The sequence below is a fragment of the Clupea harengus genome, chromosome 13, assembly GCF_900700415.2.
Source record: "Clupea harengus chromosome 13, Ch_v2.0.2, whole genome shotgun sequence".
Taxonomy (NCBI): domain Eukaryota; kingdom Metazoa; phylum Chordata; class Actinopteri; order Clupeiformes; family Clupeidae; genus Clupea; species Clupea harengus.
Window position 1 is genome coordinate 14370973 of NC_045164.1, and position 18393 is coordinate 14389365.

The 18393-nt window shown below is 39.6% G+C and overlaps 2 protein-coding genes across 7 annotated transcripts; both read left to right on the top strand.

Moving 5' to 3' along the window:
* The first annotated feature begins 64 nt into the window (after window positions 1–64).
* Window positions 65–8464, top strand: slc25a16 (solute carrier family 25 member 16). 5 transcript variants are annotated; one of them, XM_031578910.1, is made up of 10 exons: window positions 65–152; window positions 1521–1661; window positions 2228–2320; window positions 3488–3621; window positions 3867–3930; window positions 4100–4221; window positions 4326–4392; window positions 4583–4745; window positions 5679–5747; window positions 6471–8464. In XM_031578910.1, exons 2-10 carry the CDS (start codon window positions 1565–1567, stop codon window positions 6625–6627), a joined length of 966 nt encoding a protein of 321 aa, XP_031434770.1. In that variant the 5' UTR covers window positions 65–152; window positions 1521–1564; the 3' UTR covers window positions 6628–8464. The 5 variants fall into 5 exon arrangements, with proteins under 5 accessions (XP_031434770.1, XP_031434769.1, XP_031434771.1 ...); XM_031578909.2 differs by having other exon boundaries at window positions 127–219; XM_031578911.2 differs by lacking the exon at window positions 65–152 and adding an exon at window positions 358–705.
* An 86-nt stretch (window positions 8465–8550) lies between these two features.
* On the top strand, window positions 8551–18361 carry alox5a (arachidonate 5-lipoxygenase a). 2 transcript variants are annotated; one of them, XM_012838410.2, is made up of 14 exons: window positions 8551–9503; window positions 9747–9945; window positions 10052–10133; window positions 11373–11495; window positions 13545–13651; window positions 14062–14234; window positions 14326–14472; window positions 14758–14961; window positions 15269–15355; window positions 15551–15729; window positions 16026–16147; window positions 16371–16471; window positions 17299–17469; window positions 17832–18361. In XM_012838410.2, the coding sequence occupies exons 1-14, from the start codon at window positions 9354–9356 to the stop codon at window positions 18009–18011; spliced, it is 2025 nt and encodes a 674-aa protein (XP_012693864.1). In that variant the 5' UTR covers window positions 8551–9353; the 3' UTR covers window positions 18012–18361. The 2 variants fall into 2 exon arrangements, with proteins under 2 accessions (XP_012693864.1, XP_031434748.1); XM_031578888.1 differs by having other exon boundaries at window positions 14758–14832.
* Window positions 18362–18393: the final 32 nt, after the last annotated feature.

Sequence of the window (18393 nt, forward strand, 5' to 3'; positions counted from 1 at the left end):
CGTAAAGTAGTTATAAAAAGCGTAAATCCTGCTTTGGTCAATCCATTCAAGACAGCCCCACACTCCCACACTCGACCTACGGTCTCGAGTCAACTCGGCTCTTTAATGGACGCTCGTGGGATGTAAAGAAAACACGGAACGGATTTTTGAGCGTAGGCGCAACCTTTCTTGATACTGCACTGAATCTAAAATACAGAAATATTCTGAAATAGAAGCAATGTAAGGCTTAAACTATTATCACCACGACTTCTATTTCTAGCATGTTAGTGTTATGAGTTATGTCCACAACAACTAACCTATGACTACTACTACTACTACTATTAGCATTATTATGGCTATTATTGTTGTTATTATTATAATTATTGTTATTATTAGTATTATTATTATTACTGCTGCTGCTATTACTAGACTACTACTAAGCTACTACTACATTCACTTTCACTCACAGGCTTTGCGTGGCGTTGTGTATGGAGAAAACATTGAATATGGTGTCCTATTTAACAATTATTACATGAAGAAGTCAGACGTGCTTATTTCGTTTTAGTTTATGTATACGCCAGGTATCTTTCACATTATATGGCCCCTCTTCAATTATATTAAGGGAAGTTAAACTTCAGCCTATTTACCCTACGTAATATATATGCGACAAATAGCTGTCGAGGAGGTGCTGACGACTGAAGGGCACAGCAGACACGTGCCAAAATAGTATGTATCGATTTGTTGTCGGTAGGCTAGGTCCTGCGTTATAGTAAATAACGTTGCCGACATATGAAACGGTTCCTCTATGCCATGTAAAAGCATGTTTGGTGTGTTTCATGAAGGTGATAATTCCTTGCTAGTTTTCTGTTGACTTTATACACAGTCAGGAAGTCAATGGACCATGAACTGAGTTAGCTTAGCTAGCCAGCTAGCTAACTACATAATCAAAGGAGTAACAGACAGGAGCCGCTAGCGAGCTAGTGAGTTTGTGTCATAGACCAATAAGGAAATATCTGGTTGTGCAACGTACTGTTGACCTTGCGCCTGGTAAGATATGTAAAATCTGAAGATAGTAATGTAAGGCAGTAATGTTGTTTTACTTGAATATAGTTGAGATTGAATTTAAAAATATATGCGGAACACACAAGGAGTTATTGCAGAGCTCATCGCTAGTCTAATGGTTCTATTTTAGCACAACGTCCTGAGCATTCAGCAAGTTTTGAATCGCTTGCTATCAGATAATCTTAGCCATGCAAACGTCATTTGAGAGGAAATTGCATGGTTCTCACAAAATCTCTTGAGCTTTCAAGTTGATATAAGCAATAGAGACACGTTTTGTACAGTGTCAATTTAATGCGTGCTAGTTAAGCTGGTTTCTTCATTCATTTGTGTCATGGCATTCAACTGATCAACACAACTATTCACATAGCCACTCAGCTAACAATGTAATCATTACTGTCTTGATTAAATTGTTGTTTTGTGAAATGGACACCGTAGTACTGTTGTCATATCTGGTTGATGTTACCACTTAATACATACAGGCAAAGACCTACACGGAAATGTGTGAGTCTTGACAACTAGAATCATGGCAACGGAGGCATCGGTCTCCTCACCTGGGCGCCCCCAGATCCCAACCCCCACGCAGAGGGACTATTATTGGGTGCGCTCTTTCGTAGCTGGAGGTAATGTTTTTGCTGTCTTACATACATACAGTGGTCATATGCAGCCATCACAAGTTGTAGGTTGTACGTTCACTAACGTTTATATAGAATAACATTCTTTTTGGCCTACCCTGCACACCTTGAATAAAACACTAACCATTGATAGTAGTTAACTGCTAACTGTGGATAACTGCATATACAACATCACTGTCTTAAAGGTTTGTGTGGTCATTTTTAGTCCATAGCATAGTTTATTTTATTATCTGGATGTCATTACCTTCCATCACGTTGGAGGTAATTTTTTCGGTGTGGTTTGTATGTCTGTTGTTTTCTTTGTCAGCAGGATTGCAAAAATAATATCAGGCTGATTTTCATGAAACTTAGTGGAGGGATAAAGCATAGGCCAAGGAAGAACCCATTCAATTTTAAAGCAGATCTGAATCAAGGGCGAATGCAGGATTTCTTTTTTTCCCCACTTTCTTTAAATTGTGAGATAGGACATATTGGCCTTGGCATAGGTCCGTGCTCTCTGATTGCCTTTTGTAGTTAAGATAAGTCTTGTTTTTTTCCCCATTATGTCATTGTAGGTGTGGCAGGATGCTGTGCCAAGTCAACTATTGCTCCTCTTGACAGAGTGAAGATTTTATTACAAGCCCATAGCCCTCATTACAAAGACCTTGGTAAGTCAGCCACCTTGCAAGTAGTTTGTGTTCCTTCCTGATAGAACAAAGATGGCTTCTACAACATAGTGCATGGTGTGAAAGAAAATGAGACATTCCACTTGCCATCAGATCTATCTACCTATCTGTCTCTCTTCCTGTCTATACATACATGACCATATACATGATTTTAGATATACAGGGGTGACAAATTAAAGGAAAAACCTAAATAAATGAGCAGAGAAACATGCTTCCACACAGAGAAACATGCTTCCACACAGGCGCACTGCATGGTACAATTAAGGCGAAGTAAGTACCTATTCCGGGATATGTAATTCGGTGGGCTGAAACTGCTGGGTGGCGCTTCCAGTGTTGTTGTTAAGGTCACGGTCACAGTCACTGAATGAACACAAGCAAACTGTTAGCTGAAATATAGGCTTTAAATAATCATAGTGGTATATATTCATGGCAAAGCTAAGCTTTTTAATCGAGTGTTAGCAGCTGTATAGCACAATATCACTGTCGACTCGACCTTGAGGTAATTCTGTTGTTATTTAGGAAATCTAAGGTTGAACCCTAGGTTTAACAGTCTAATGTTGGTGCTGCCGCTGGGGAAATATGTCATTATTTGCTCATGCTCGGAATTGACAGTTTATTCGAAGTAGGTCACTTGTAGGTCTTTAGTTCCTGCACTGCAGTGGAAACGGAAAGTTTGAGGGGGCGATTAGGGGGCCGTTCCTGTAAATGATCGCGCCACCTGGGAAGTCCCAATTGAACACCTATGGGAGATGTTGGACCAATGTGTTGGATAGCGCTCTCCATCACCATCATCAAAACCCCCAATGAGGGAGAAAAGTGTTCCATCCCTCCAGTAGTGTTCCAAGGCGCATTGAAGCTGTTTCGGCGGCTCGTGGTGGCCAAACACCTTACTAAGAAACTTTATGTTGGTTTTTCCTTTCATTTTTCACACATCTGAATGTATATACATATAGAAAAAATAGGGAGTAACTTCTGTTTACAGAGGTAGGTAAAACTAATTCCAGTCCAGTGCTCAAGTGGAATTATCTGTTTGTATGTCTGTGTTTCGAAGGCTGAATGACAAATATGAATATGTATGGAGGAGGTATGTAGTGAAGACATGTACTACAAGTGATTTTGTCTTTAACTGCTGAACTGCTCATTTGGCAGGTGTGATAGCCACCCTCAAGGCTGTGCCAAAAAAGGAGGGTTTCCTTGGCCTGTATAAAGGAAATGGGGCCATGATGGTTAGAATATTTCCCTATGGAGCCATTCAGTTCATGGCTTTTGACAACTACAAAAAGGTGAATGTTCTGTTGTCATTTGTCCGTTTTCCATGCATAATAACAGAAAGAAAGTTACATTCAGTCAGTGTAACTCACCGTGCTCATCTAAATCAGTGTCAGCATTAGATTAAAATGGATTGTCCCGGTTTTGGAGCTGTTTACATTGATGCAAGCAAATGTTATTTCAGTGCTAGTATATTGCACAGGGACAGATGTGATATGTGACAGTATGTATTCACACTGTGATCCATTTTTTCTTGCAGTTTCTTAACAAACGGTTAGGGATATCTGGTCACATCCATCGACTCCTGGCTGGGTCAATGGCAGGTGCAGTGGCCGTTTCTCTTTGTTGTCAAATGGAATGGCAAATGTTTGATCATGGGCTTTGAGGTTTTAAGCCCTCTGCTGTATTGTGCTTGATATTTAGGAAATACAAGCTAATTATTCTTTCTGCCTTGTTTCTGGATGATCTGATATATATTTTTTTAATGTACAGGTATGACGGCCGTTATTTGTACTTACCCACTGGATGTAGTTCGAGCCCGCCTTGCCTTTCAAGTGACTGGACACCATCGCTATACAGGCATTGTCAATGCTTTTCAGACAATATATCTGAAGGTATCATATGATGTGTACTATCGCTGTACGTCATCACCATGCCCATTGGTATTCTTTGGTAAGACAATCATAGTTCTGTTAACATGTGCTGTTTCCTTCTTAAGGAGGGCGGCTACTCTGGCTTCTATCGTGGTCTGACGCCCACCCTTATTGGCATGGCTCCTTATGCAGGTACACGCTTTTTATTATTATTGTGTTTTCATTCTAATAGGGCTTTTTATTATTATTGTGTTTTCATTCTAATAGGGCTTTTTTTTATTATTATTGTGTTTTCATTCTAATAGGGCTTTTTTTTATTATTATTGTGTTTTCATTCTCATGGGTTTTTGATTATTATTGTTGTTTTCACCGATGCATAAAGGGTTCTCCTTCTTCACCTTTGGAACGCTCAAGAGTCTGGGCCTCGCCCACGCCCCAGAGCTCTTGGGCCGGCCATCATCAGACAACCCGGACGTGCTGGTGCTGAAGCCGCAGGTTAACCTGTTGTGTGGGGGCATCGCTGGCGCCATCGCCCAAACCATATCGTGAGCGAGCTCCTATTCACATACATCAACCAAATGTTGTCATGGGAACAAAGGAAAAAGTAATGAAAGAAAATAGAATGAAATAGAAACATTTGAGCAATTATATTCCCATCCCAAGGGTTTTTTGAAGTAGTCATGGGATGTTGCATGACAAATAAAATAGCTCTGAAGGTGCTATAAGCATATTTAGGCATAGTAAGCCAAAAGATTTGCATTGCTTGGAACGTTATAGGACTATCCGTGATGCTTTGTGGGTGATATAGCTGGCTTTTTTCTCTTTTCAAAGTCACAACAGTCAGCATTTTCCTGCAAGAAAACTGTACAGTAGCTAACAGTTTTCTCTTGAGAAATCACATGAACCACTTCTTCAAATGATAAAACAAGTGGTGAAAGTTTGAGCCGTCGTCCTGTGCTGTCCTCGCTTGAGACATTTCTGCCCTTATCTTTTTGTGCTGTGAGAAAGGTGTCAAACAAGCAGCAGACTTCAGTAATGGTGCAGGGTAACCAGGGTAACAGCACCAAAAAGCATGATTAGGTTTCAGCCACAGAGGCTGCAGTCTGCAGCAGATGAAGCGTCTTTGAAAACACTCATTATTGCTGTGGCTGTCTTTCCAGCTCTTGGTTTGGGAAGCCTGCCCATGTTGCCTAGTGTGGATTTGTAGTCAGTCTTGGCTGGCTAGATGGGTGCTGTGCTGGGAAAAGAGGGCTGGTTGGGGGTATGTAGAGGAGCAGGGTGCCGACATCATGTAGCAGGTGGGGCTCTATCTATACAACAAGCTCTGGAAGAGATTCGATAGGAGGGTTAGCCAGAAAGGACAAAAAGATTCATCTGTGCACAGTAAATTCTATCTTCATTATTTTTAGTGGATGGCAATGTGACTTTATTTGACAACAGTGACAGTTCTGTGTATGCATCCGTCTTCTGTCTGTTAGTTATCCTCTGGATGTGGCACGCAGGAGGATGCAGCTCGGATCGGTCCTTCCAGATTCTGAAAAGTGTTCGTAAGTATCAGTCCTCATGCGCTCACAGCTGAATAGCCAGAGTGTCTGCTTTATTTTTGGTTCTGCTTTATTCTTTTTGGTACTCATTTTTGAAATATAGAGGGATTTTGCACTGGTTATTTGTGTGTCTTGTTAAAGGTGTGGAAAGGTCGTCTAGTCTGGAAAGGACCAATAGACTTGCAACAATAATTTGATTAATAATGTTATCAATAATTTGAAATACTGTGCATTTTATGCCTTTTGTTTACATTTCAAGTCATGTAAACAAATCTATGAGAAATACTAAACAAAGCCAAAATGACTTACTGCACCTTTAAGTGTTGCACCTTAATATAGCAGTGGAATTTATTATGTCTGGTGTTGGCCAGTGGTAAGAGGCATATTACACATTCTATGCAAGCTTCCTAATTCAGGGTGAAGGCAAGGACAAGTGCTGGACAACTGCATAGCCTCTGCACCTGCATAACCTCAAAACCATAAAAGAGGCGTAGGGTCAGTTTAGGGCAGAAATAGAATGACAACAGGAATGCAAATTCCCTTCTTCCCATGTGACAGCGTAGTATGGTTTAGATTAGATTAGATTAGATTCAACTTAGGTCTCCATGGTCTCCTGCTTTACAGTAACTGTCCTCAGTGTGCCACTCTGAGATGATAAAAAATGGATGTAAAGTTTTCTGCCATCAGCACAAACCCAACTGTGTTTATTTTGTTCTTGTCAAACAGTTCTCTTACAAATACCTTGAAGCATGTGTACAGTCAGTACGGGATTAAGGCTGGACTGTATCGCGGTCTGTCACTCAACTACATCCGCTGTATCCCCTCCCAAGCTGTGGCCTTCACCACCTATGAGTTCATGAAGCAGGTGCTGCACCTGAACTAGAGCAGGAACACTGGAGTGGTCTGGAGGAGTTCCCCTGTAGGCATGCAGCCGCCTTTGGCCTTTCCCCTTCGAACACAGACTGCCAGCTCTGTTGACCAGCCGTGTCAGCGTCGGATGGGGCGGGGGGGGGTGTTGAAGTGGTAGCACCACACCACAGTCTGGCTAAACCTGTCACTACACCCCCACAATTACCCTGTCAAGAGGGGAATCAAAACAAAACAACAACAAAACATCATCGATCATCTGGAATGTTCTTATTTCAATGCATTTAGTTAGTGATGGAAGAACTAGTAATCACCATAAAAAACTGGCTTCACCTACTTAAGCCCCCCCATCTCCCCAACACCAAACAGCAACAAATAACACCCTCGCCAGGGATTATATAATTTCATTTATAACACTACATTAATAGAGAATGTTATTTGTGGTTTCATAATGAGAATCACGTCATCTTCTAACTAACAGCGTTTCAGTTTTAAAGGGGGGTCACTGTTCCTCTCTTTGATCTGTGTCTTTTGTTTTATTGGGTTCATATTTAATTTCTTAAGTGTTACCTGTTAGTGTCATTGTGAATGACAGTTTCAGATGTGACTGCAAATCAGAAGCCCACAAACAACTTTCATTGTAGCAGATTGAGATTGATTCTTTTTGGCAATTGAAGATGAGACATGTTGAGCTTTGTTGCTGTGGTACAGGTTTTGGGTCCAATGCCTTTGTTTTGTGTGCGCTCCTGTGTTTATTTGCACTATGCCCATCAGAATTCTACAAAATGAACAAATGACTTCACATTACTCCATGCTACTTTTCTTTCTCGCTCAGTTATGCAGTCATGCTACACATGTAATGAGCTTTTCTTCTTCATCTTTTGCTTTTCAGTCCCCTGATTATATATTGTCCATGTTTGTCGTTTTAAAATGTAGTTCTGTTTCGTTCAATTAGGAATTTCATTCAGATTAGAACTTAGTATAATGATTATGAATGAGCTATTTTGTGTGTTGCGTCACACACCGTAATCAGGTACTGTCAGTTCATGATTTCACATCTCAAGGCTGTTTTTCATCACATCAGTATGAATGAGTGAATGCTGTGGGCAACCATACTGTGATCTCTATCTTTATTTTGGGGCAATCTGCACTTTGTAAACTTTTTGTCTCGCCTCATATTAATTTAAGTGTACTTTTATTTCTGTCCACATGATGGCAGTATGGGGCTTGATCTCTTTTGTTTACATGCAATTTTCAATCCCCCAGCCTTCCTAACAATAACGCACACATTTGATATGTGGGATTTCTGTGCTGGTGTCAAGCACTGTATGTATATGAGTAGAGTGTGTTGCTCCACCAAAGGAATTAAAGGGAAAGTTTACGCTTTCATGTCTCGTGCGCTGAAACTTGCACCTTTATATACAAGGATTACATATTGTGTGTGTGTGTTCATATTGTTGTCAGACATTCACTCTTGCAGTAATGTTTCTAGTGTCAAATGTTGTGCTATACAAATCACATCATTTTTAGCATAAGCCATTGAAACAGACATTTGTAATTTTGAAAGATTGCATCAAATATGTGTTGAATGCCATTTAAGATTTTCTGTTTATTTTGTAAAATATTTAAAATACATAGCTGCTCTGTCAATCTAGACGATAATTTGTATAAGTAATAAACTGTATGAAACAGTTTGTTCTTGATGATAATGCTGAGTTTGGTGAAGACTAAGGTATAGAGAGAAACTTTATGTAGAGCAGAATCAACTACTGCGTACGCCTTGTGTATTTGCAGTCCTCAACTGTTATTGCTTATGTTGTGCTTATGCTCAATTAAAGATGTTATGGATTTGACATCGTAACAGTGTCTTTAAACATGGATTGAAGAACAGTATGAGGTTTGCAAGATTTTACTACAACACATATTCTGGTGACGTTTGGCTTTCACAAGGTGCTATCTATCTCAGATACATCAGATTTCTTTGCTAGGACACAGTTTTGGATGGCTGATGTTTTGAATTCTTCTTAATTTTGTTATCACACTATCACGAGCGTCTCGTCCAGACCTGTAGTAACTCACTTCTGTTCCCAGGATGAGGACAAACGCTGCACGTCTCCTATTTGCATTTATTTTCCTGACTGTTCGCTAGATGTTGTTATATGGTGTGACTTATTTGACTGGTAAATACATACACAGTGGTCATACTGTGGCATGCTTGTGTGTGTACCCTTCCATCGCAAGAGGATTTGATCCACTGTAATGAAAGGATTGCATGCCCTGGTTCTTGAATGCTTTATCTTTCATGATTTTCAATTGAAGTTGTGCTGTCTTGTCTCATGCCTGGACACTACTCAAAGTGAATGATCTATTTCATTTGGACACACATATGAAGACATAAAAGTGGCCACTTTTTCCCCAAAAACAAACCCTGCTGAAAGTCAATATTGAATTACCAAGTATTTGTTTTCCATGTGGGTTACTGATCGAGTACTGATGGTATGGAGGAAGTACGGTAGAAGCAGGGCGCAACATAGTTGTGTTGCAAAGTAAAGTAGAATGTTGTTCAAGGTGGGTGTTGAGAAATGCATGGGAGGGAGGGGCTTCAGATTTGAACCTATTTTCATTTGCATGAGGTGAGTGTGGTCTGTGCTCAGTCTGATGAAGAAAGCCCTCATGACTGGAAGTGTAGCTGTGCTGAACCTACAGAAAGCTGAGCTTGGATAGTTTGTGTTCCTCACAAAGATGCCCAGTTACACTGTCACGGTGGCTACAGGTAGCCAGTGGTTTGCCGGGACCGATGACTACATTTACGTCACCCTGGTTGGAACTGAGAGATGCAGTGACAGGACCCTGCTGGATAAACCTCTCTACAATGACTTTGAAAGGGGAGCGGTAAGTACTGACCCTCTCTGAGGCGAAATTACCGCCTGCTAGGATCTCTTGTAGTGTACCCAAAAAAGGGCCTGCAGTACCCCCAGGGCTTTTATTTTTAAGAAGGGGAAGAAAGACTAAAAAGAGGAAGAGTCTGCCCGCCTCTTTTTCACGTTGCTCTGGTGTGAATCTTTTAACCTATTGTAAACCTATTAATCTTTTTGCTGGTAATTTCTTTCTACTGAAATTGATACCCAATTTTAGATTGACTCCTATGATATAAGTGTTGGAGAAGACCTTGGTGACATTGAACTGGTGAAAATCGAGAAGAAGAAATATTGGTTCCAAGATGATTGGTATTGCAGATTTATCACAGTGAAGAACCCAACAGGAGATTATCTTGAGTTTCCATGCTTTCGATGGCTGGTTGATGACAAAGAAGTTGTCCTCAGGGATGGCAAGGGTATGCATATTCCAACAACTAGCCCTAAATTGGCTCCATGTAACCTAGCTGACAATATACATATACAACTGTCAGTGAGCATGTGAGTGTGTGTGTCTCTGTACAGCTCGTTTGCCACAGGTTGAGAAGACCCCAATAGCAAAGCAGCATCGACGTAAAGAACTGGAAACAAGACAAAAGCTTTTCAGGTTGGTGTGTTTTACATGTGATTCATGTGCCAACTACCGATACTATTGATTTGGGAGTGTTAAAGTTGATGTTTTACAGCAAATTAGGCTCAAAGGAATGTATGACTCGCAGAACTGGTGATAAGATTCTGGCACAATGTACTGTACTTTAGCAGACAGTTTTGTCCAAAGCAACTTACATTACACACAAAAAAGTACCAATTTAAAATACAAATTACAATAATCCGTGAATAATAATGATGATAATAAATAACATATATATTTATGAAGTATGCATCAAACAAAATAATGAATTAGATGTTGATTAAAAAACTACGTTTAACACTTTTTAAACGTGCCAAGGCTCTCACTGGAACAGAGAGCACTAGATAGGTCATTCCACCACAGATATACCACAAACAATCAGCAAGTGAGGTATTTAGATTTACAACCTCAAATCAGAAATGTTTTTGTGTTGCTCCAAAATCTCTATGTACTTTTCGGCATTAATGGTGCCATCACAGAAGTTACAGTAAGTTACATCACAGTAAGTTTCCTTTGCCAAGGGCACTGACACAACCCCATACCATGACAAACCCTGGCTTTTGGACTTGCTGGTAACATTTTGGATGGTCCTTTTCTTCTTGAGTCCGGAGCACATGGCGTCCATTTCTTCCAAAAAAGACCTGAAATACTGATTTGTCTGACCACAATACATGTTTCCACTGTGTGATGGTCCATCCCAGATGCCTCTGAGCCCAGAGAAGTCGACAGCGCTTCTTGACACGGTTAACATAAGAGTGGTGTAGATAGGAGAAAATAGGAGGGGTCCAAGTACTTATCCCTGAGGGATTCTTTTCAAGAATATTTGACTAAAAGGGAAGAATGGAGACACGTGTCTGTAACTCTTCACATCAGATGGGTCAAGTGAAACCATAAGCAAAGTAGTAACCCAAGCCTGTTTGAAAGATGTAGGAAAGTTTCCCGCACTGAGCATGAAGCGTTGACTACATGTGTGATAGCAGGTCAAATTGTAGGCGAGATAGACTGGAGAGGGGTGGTTGGAATGGGTTCCAGAGGACATGTTGTAAGAGGCATAATTACTTCTTTTTCTTTCAGAGTGGAGAATGAATTCAACTCAAATACATTGCTATATGGCTGTGCAATTAATTGTATTTAATGTGACAATATCCAGATCTATGTTATGTTCAGGATGAGTCTTCTACTGTATGTTTATTTGTTTTAAATTCATTTTCAAAGATGGAAAGAGTGGCACCCAGGCTTTCCAATGAGCATAGATGCCAAAGCCCACAGAGATCTCCCCCGCGACATCCAGTTTGACAGTGAGAAGGGCGTGGACTTCGTTTTGAACTACAGTAAAGCGTAAGTAGATTTTGATACAACCAACATGAAGGTTTTTTTTGTCCATTACTTGCATATGACCCGTACAGCTTGTAAGACTGCATCACAGTTACTAGAGAGACAAGGGAATCATTTTGCAGAATACCTGAATTTGCATCCCGCAAAGCTTCCTGTGTACTACTTACAGCAGCAGAGTCATATAAATTAGTCATTAGTTCAGTCTCTGGACTGAAAGAAGCATTTGAGAGTTTGTGTGTCAGACATAATCAGCAGAGGAAAAGGCTGGCTATGTGGTTGATACAGAAATAGAATAAGTTAATTTTGATGATGATGAAGATGAACTGCTTATTTGTTTCTTTCAATTTGCATCGTTATCACCTAATCTGTCTATGGAAATACACAACAGCTAACAGAACACAAATAATGCTGAACCGAATGGCCTTCATAGTGATAATATGATAAGTGAATATTTTGCTCATGTAGGTATTTCTGATGAAAACCTCTTTATTTGTATTATTTATTTATACATTTGACAGAAAAGGCTGTACAGTTAGTAGGGATTGCTTTGCTTTGTATTTTTTTATAAAGTAATACACTGATCTCACGAGAGGTGCACAGCAACGTCATTATCTGTATATGATTCCGTTCAACCAACACTATGATCTGTCTCTATATCGATATTTTGGGAGAAGACAGGAAGTGGATGTGGTTTATATTGAAGGTCACGTTGCATCAGGCAAATGTGTTTTCTAACCCAATATTTATTGGCAATGCAATTGTCGTGCCTTCAAAGCATCAAATGAATGTATGCATTCAATTCATTATGAAATATATTTACACATCCTCATACTGTACTTTTCATCTCTCTCTTTTTCAATTGATAGTGATATACTATTAGAATACACAAGCTGTGTTTTTTTATCAGTGGCGTTGTGTGAAACATTGGCTACCCTACTAATATGAGAGAAATAGCCTATAGCTTTCATCATTGCCAGAGTTTTGTACAATTGCCTTAACTCCAGACGCAGGACCAAGTTAGTGTTTTAAACGTTTCTTACAGATTATGGCATAATGATTATTGCTTCGTTTAACCGAATTGTATGCTGCCAGTTCACACACAAACCACCAGCTGTTCCCAACGTGTGTGATGATGCAAGGGGCGTGCTCTCTCTAACAACTCTCTCACACACACAAAAAAAAACTCTCTCACACAGGGACACTAAATAACAAGTATACAAGCTCATGTCCGTTTTCGTCTGTTCTCAACCCTTGTTCTTAACCTCTGGTTTTATTTGTAGATCTAAAAAAAAAAAATTGCCGTCAAAATTCCATTCAACATGTGGCTCTGAGCCTGTTGTTTGTGCATGTGGATATTTTTTTATCTTGTGGCCATTCACAATGATATGAATTAATTTGAAGAAACATAGGTTGATGGACATGTCATGGAGCTGACCCCCCCCCCCTCCCCTCATTTGTGCTTTCCTGAATAACGTATTCAAATTTGAGTATATCCCTAGATCTCACTTCCCCAAAACAAGTTCTGTTTCTCTGCTATTCTGAAATTCACTGGAAGCCTTGGAGTGAAATTCAATATACATTGCACTCCCTCCATGCTATGTGTAGGTGACACTGCTGAATATGGCTTTATATATCCTTTCGTTTTGGAGGCCGTAGAATAGCGGAATAGACCTCCATATTTTAATACCACCAACCATGATAGGCCACAGCATTGTAGCTAAATTGCTTGATTCATTTCAGACAAACAGACAGGCAGATACAGAGACGCACAGATAGACAAACAAGTAGATGAACTGAAGTAGGCTTCAACAAAATGAAATCAACAGTAAATTAGTACTTGACAATATGGGATACATACAACATGATGTGAATGTTTGTAGTATTGAATGAAAACATGCATAAAGCACATTACAGATAGGAACTGTCTACAATTAGGGTATTATTCACTGGATTTTCACCAACTGTGCATATCCCTTTTATTTCCCTTTAGGAGCCGATTGCACTGTGAACATGTCAGTCTTTATGTATTTCTCATACCTTATGTTCATACAGAATCGAAAACCTGGCTGTGAACCAGTTCATGCATATGTTCCAGTCTTCTTGGAATGACCTGGCTGACTTTGAACAGATATATATGAGGATCAAGAACACCATTTCAGGTAGATGAAAATATGACGTGACTGAGAGAGTGAATGATAACTATTTATAACATTGTAGATTAATTACTTTGTAGTGTGACATTGATGAATAAGAATAACATTATTTTTGGCTCTACCAGGATACAACCAGATTATGTACATCTGTATTTCCTGTTATTACTTTTGACGTTGCAGTGCATGCAGATTGACAAGTATAGTATAGTATAGTATAGTATAGTATATAGACAGTATATATTGTCCAGGTCATAGAACCTCAACACTCACCTCAAGTGACCCAAGGATTTGACCTACCATCTGTGCTTTCAAATTCACATTCCATTCAAAGGTGTTGGACATGCTGTTCATACTATTTCTGCTGATAAAACAAGAAATTATGCAAATGCTACAACCATGAATCTTTTTTCAACCAGAATATGTTATGCAACACTGGAAAGAAGACTTCATGTTTGGATACCAGTATCTTAATGGATGCAACCCTGTCATCATCCAGAAATGCCACAAAATACCCGACAAGTTCCCAGTGTCTCATGACATGGTGAAGGACTACTTGGAGCGGGAAATTACTCTCGAGGAGGAGGTCAAGGTAAGACCACAGAAGGCCTGTCCTTTCCCCATATATTCATAGATTGAAAATTTAGAGAGGGCAAAAAGCATAATATTTGTACTTTTTGCAGGCCGGAAACATTTTTCTTGCAGACTACGATGTAATGGATGGTGTGACGGCAAACAGTACAGACCCTTGCACTATGCAGTATCTGGCTGCTCCAGTCTGTTTATTGTACAGAAACCAACGGAACAAGATAATGCCATTGGCCATTCAGGTATTTCTATTAAATTATAGTTTTAACTATAATCATTACAGTTAGGTGATGTGATATGGTTCTATTAAATTATAACATTAACTATAATCATTACAGTTAGGTGATGTGATGTGGCTAGGCATATAAAACAGTCACCTTTGACTTTTGTTGATTAAATGAGTCATAGATTAAAATGTTAGTTGTCAGTAGCATGTTTAAAATATGCTTCAGTAAGATTTAATGTAAAAACATGTAATTGAAAGGACAAGAAAGTACATAAACTATCTAGATGCTTCCTCCTGGCAGCTGCATCAGGCCCCTGGTGAGGACAATCCCATATTTCTCCCGAGTGATGCTGAAAATGACTGGTTGCTCGCAAAGGTATGGGTGCGCTCCGCTGATTTCCATGTCCACCAAACTGTCACTCATCTTTTGCGCACTCACCTGATCTCTGAGGTCTTCGGAATTGCCATGTTCCGCCAACTTCCTGCTGTCCACCCAGTTTACAAGGTGCCTATCTTGCCTATCTCCATCAATTCTGTCTATGTATGACATAGTAACATATATATGTATAATAACCATGAATAATATAATGAATAATGTAATAACCATAATGGTTAATAATAACCATGAAAGTCAACATACACACACCATGGGTTATCTAAATCTGTACGGCAGTATATATGAAAATGGCGCTTATCCGGTACATGTATGTACAGTGTTTAACATTTATTATATACTTATTACTTATAGGAATTTCACAACAGACGTGTTTATCATTCAAATTGTACTGTTGTGTGATTTCACTTGGCTCTAGTTGCTCTATCCACACATCCGCTTCACGATCGCCATCAACACCAAGGCACGGGAGCAGCTGATCTGTGAATGTGGGCTCTTTGATAAGGTGCGCGTACACCGGTGGCGTCTTAGACATTTGCTCTACAGTACAAGTAGTTTACCAATAATTTATTTGAAGTATGCCAGGCTACCCATCTAGGTATTCAGACACTTGTCTCCTCTGTGAATTGTGCTTCATAGAACTCTTTGGTGTAGTGCATGTAGTTATAATATTTGAATGTTTGCATGTGTGTCTTAACAGGCCAACGGGACAGGAGGAGGGGGCCATGTTGAACTGATCCAGAGGGCCATGAAAACCTTCACATACAAAACGCTCCTTTTCCCAGAGTCCATCAAAGCTAGGGGCATGGAGAGCCAGGAGGAGATCCCCTACTACTTCTACAGGGATGATGGCATCAAGGTCTGGGAGATGGTCAAAAGGTAGATGTGTTTGACTATAGCACTGTAGTTAGCTCACCAGTTTTAACTAAAATTCCATAATGTTGCTTTAATGTATAAATATTTGTTAAAATTCCATAATGTTGCTTTAATGTGTTAGTATTAATTAATTAATTGTTAATTTATATTTGTAATTAGCATGCAAAAACCTTGCAAACATCACCTACAGCCCAGTTTGCACTGATAAAAGCTTGCTAACATGATAGCTGGCGTCTTTTGGTGCAATTGTTAGCCACAATTAGTGAGTAGAGAAACTAACTCTAACTAATATCTCATAGTTTTGCGGCAGATGTGGTGGCCATTTACTATGACAGTGATAAGACTCTCCAGGAGGATGAGGAAATTCAAGCGTTTGTGAAAGATGTCTGCAGCTTTGGAATGCAAGACTTCGACCAATGTGGTAGGTTAAGATTTCTAGTTGAACTGAACTGAACTGTCTATTTAGTTCACTTATCTGCAGATTACATCAATTATAGGGAAGTCACTGAAGTGGTTTCCTCTGCTGTGGCAGAAATCGACTTCCTGCTCATCTCAAAACCTCCTTCTGTTTTCAACATGTGTCCTTCCTGATGTATCACATAGCCAGTGATGTTACTTACCTCTCAGCCTTTGCTTCACTGTAGAGTTTCCAAAATTCTTGACGACCAGGGAGCAACTTACAGAGTATCTGACTGTTGTGATCTTCACTGCTTCTGCACAGCATGCTGCTGTGAACTTTGGCCAGGTACAGTAACAAACACTGTAGCAATTTCCATGAGCACATGAAACATAATGAAACATATCCACACAATGAGCACATGAAACATATCCGCACAACGATCACATAAAACATATCCGCACAACGATCACATGAAACATATCCGCAAAACGATCACATAAAACATATCCGCACAACGATCACATAAAACATATCCGCACAACGATCACATGAAACATATCCGCACAACGATCACATGAAACATATCCGCACAACGATCACATGAAACATATCTGCACAACGATCACATAAAACATATCCGCACAACGATCACATAAAACATATCCGCACAACGATCACATAAAACATATCCGCACAATGATCACATGAAGCTTCGATGTTGCTTTTTTACACTTCTGCTTTCTACTGAGCCAAGCATTAATGATTATGTCTTAAGGAAACCACATACAGTTGAGCAAGAACAACCGTCAGTACAAGAGTAGCATTATTCTTGATTAATAAATACGTTATTACAACCAGTTCTTTCCAAGTGACTATAACTCTCACTACTGTTCATACATTTGCTTTGAAGTAGTCTTGTTTTTCTATTTGTTCTTCTTGCTATTCCAAATCATCATCCACCAGCTGTACTTTTTATGCAGAAACTACATGGGTTTTCATTCACGCACTGCATAAGGTGTGCTCTGTCAATTATTTGACAATAGAAATGCTTTATGTCCAGTGATGCATAAGTCGCTTGAGTGAATATATCATGTTTGGAACTGAAAGTAATTAAATATTGTTGTTCAATGGTTTGCTATTGAGAATTTGTATTTTTTTTTATTATGTGGCAGTATGACTGGTGCTCCTGGATTCCAAATTCTCCATCGACCATGCGGAAACCCACCCCTACGAAGAAGGGCGAGGCCGATGTGAAGTACATTATGGAGAGTCTGCCTGACCGCGGACGCTCCTGTTGGCATCTTGGGGCTGTGTGGGCCCTCAGCCAGTTCCAGGATAATGAGGTAACAGTCAAACAGGAAAATAAATCTTTCATCAGCATATTAAATATGTACTATGCTTCTAGGCCTACGGTAATAATGTATTTCTGAAGACATACTGTAATTGACAGACATGGTTCCCAATACATATTCTTCCCCGAAGAATGTATCAAAAAAAGTATCAAGAGCAATAACCAAACATTAACAGACTGCGGAGGAATTTTAGGAAATGTTTCCTTCATAATTACATTATTATTGCAGTGTAGGAGCAGCTTCACATTTTGGTGACAAAAACTCAAACCAAAGTATGAAAGACACATTTTATAATTTTTCCAATGTTCACAATAACAAGGTATACCACTACCAACAAATCCCTTTTCCACCAGTTGTTTTTAGGCATGTACCCCGATGAGCACTTCACTGAGAAGCCAGTGAAGACGGCTATGGAGAACTTCCGCAGGAAACTCTCAGAATATTCCCGGGTTGTGAAGGCCAGGAATGAGGGGAAGAAGCTGCCATACTACTATCTGTCTCCAGACAGGATTCCAAACAGTGTAGCAGTTTGAACATGGTCTGATTACTTCAGTCTCTGGGATCTGTTGTACTTTATTTTCTTTCTATATGCTTTCTATTTTTGTTTTGTGTTCTTTGTATTGGTGGCCTACAGAGTGACACTGTCAAGCGCAGAATCTTGCAATCACAGCTTGTTGCAATTAAAAGCACTCCCCCTCTCCCAACCCCATGTAAGCCCAGTACAGTGCAAATGATTTAAAGCATGCTTTTTAATAAGGATATTTTGTGTTAAGATGACATATCAATTTTAGAATAAAATTTTGAATACTGCTGTAGCACTGTGTATGCATATATCAATTTTAGCCTGAGCAGCACATAAAATAAAGATGAATGTTTTGTCCCACCTGTCATCCTTTTTATTCAATGTGATTAAAC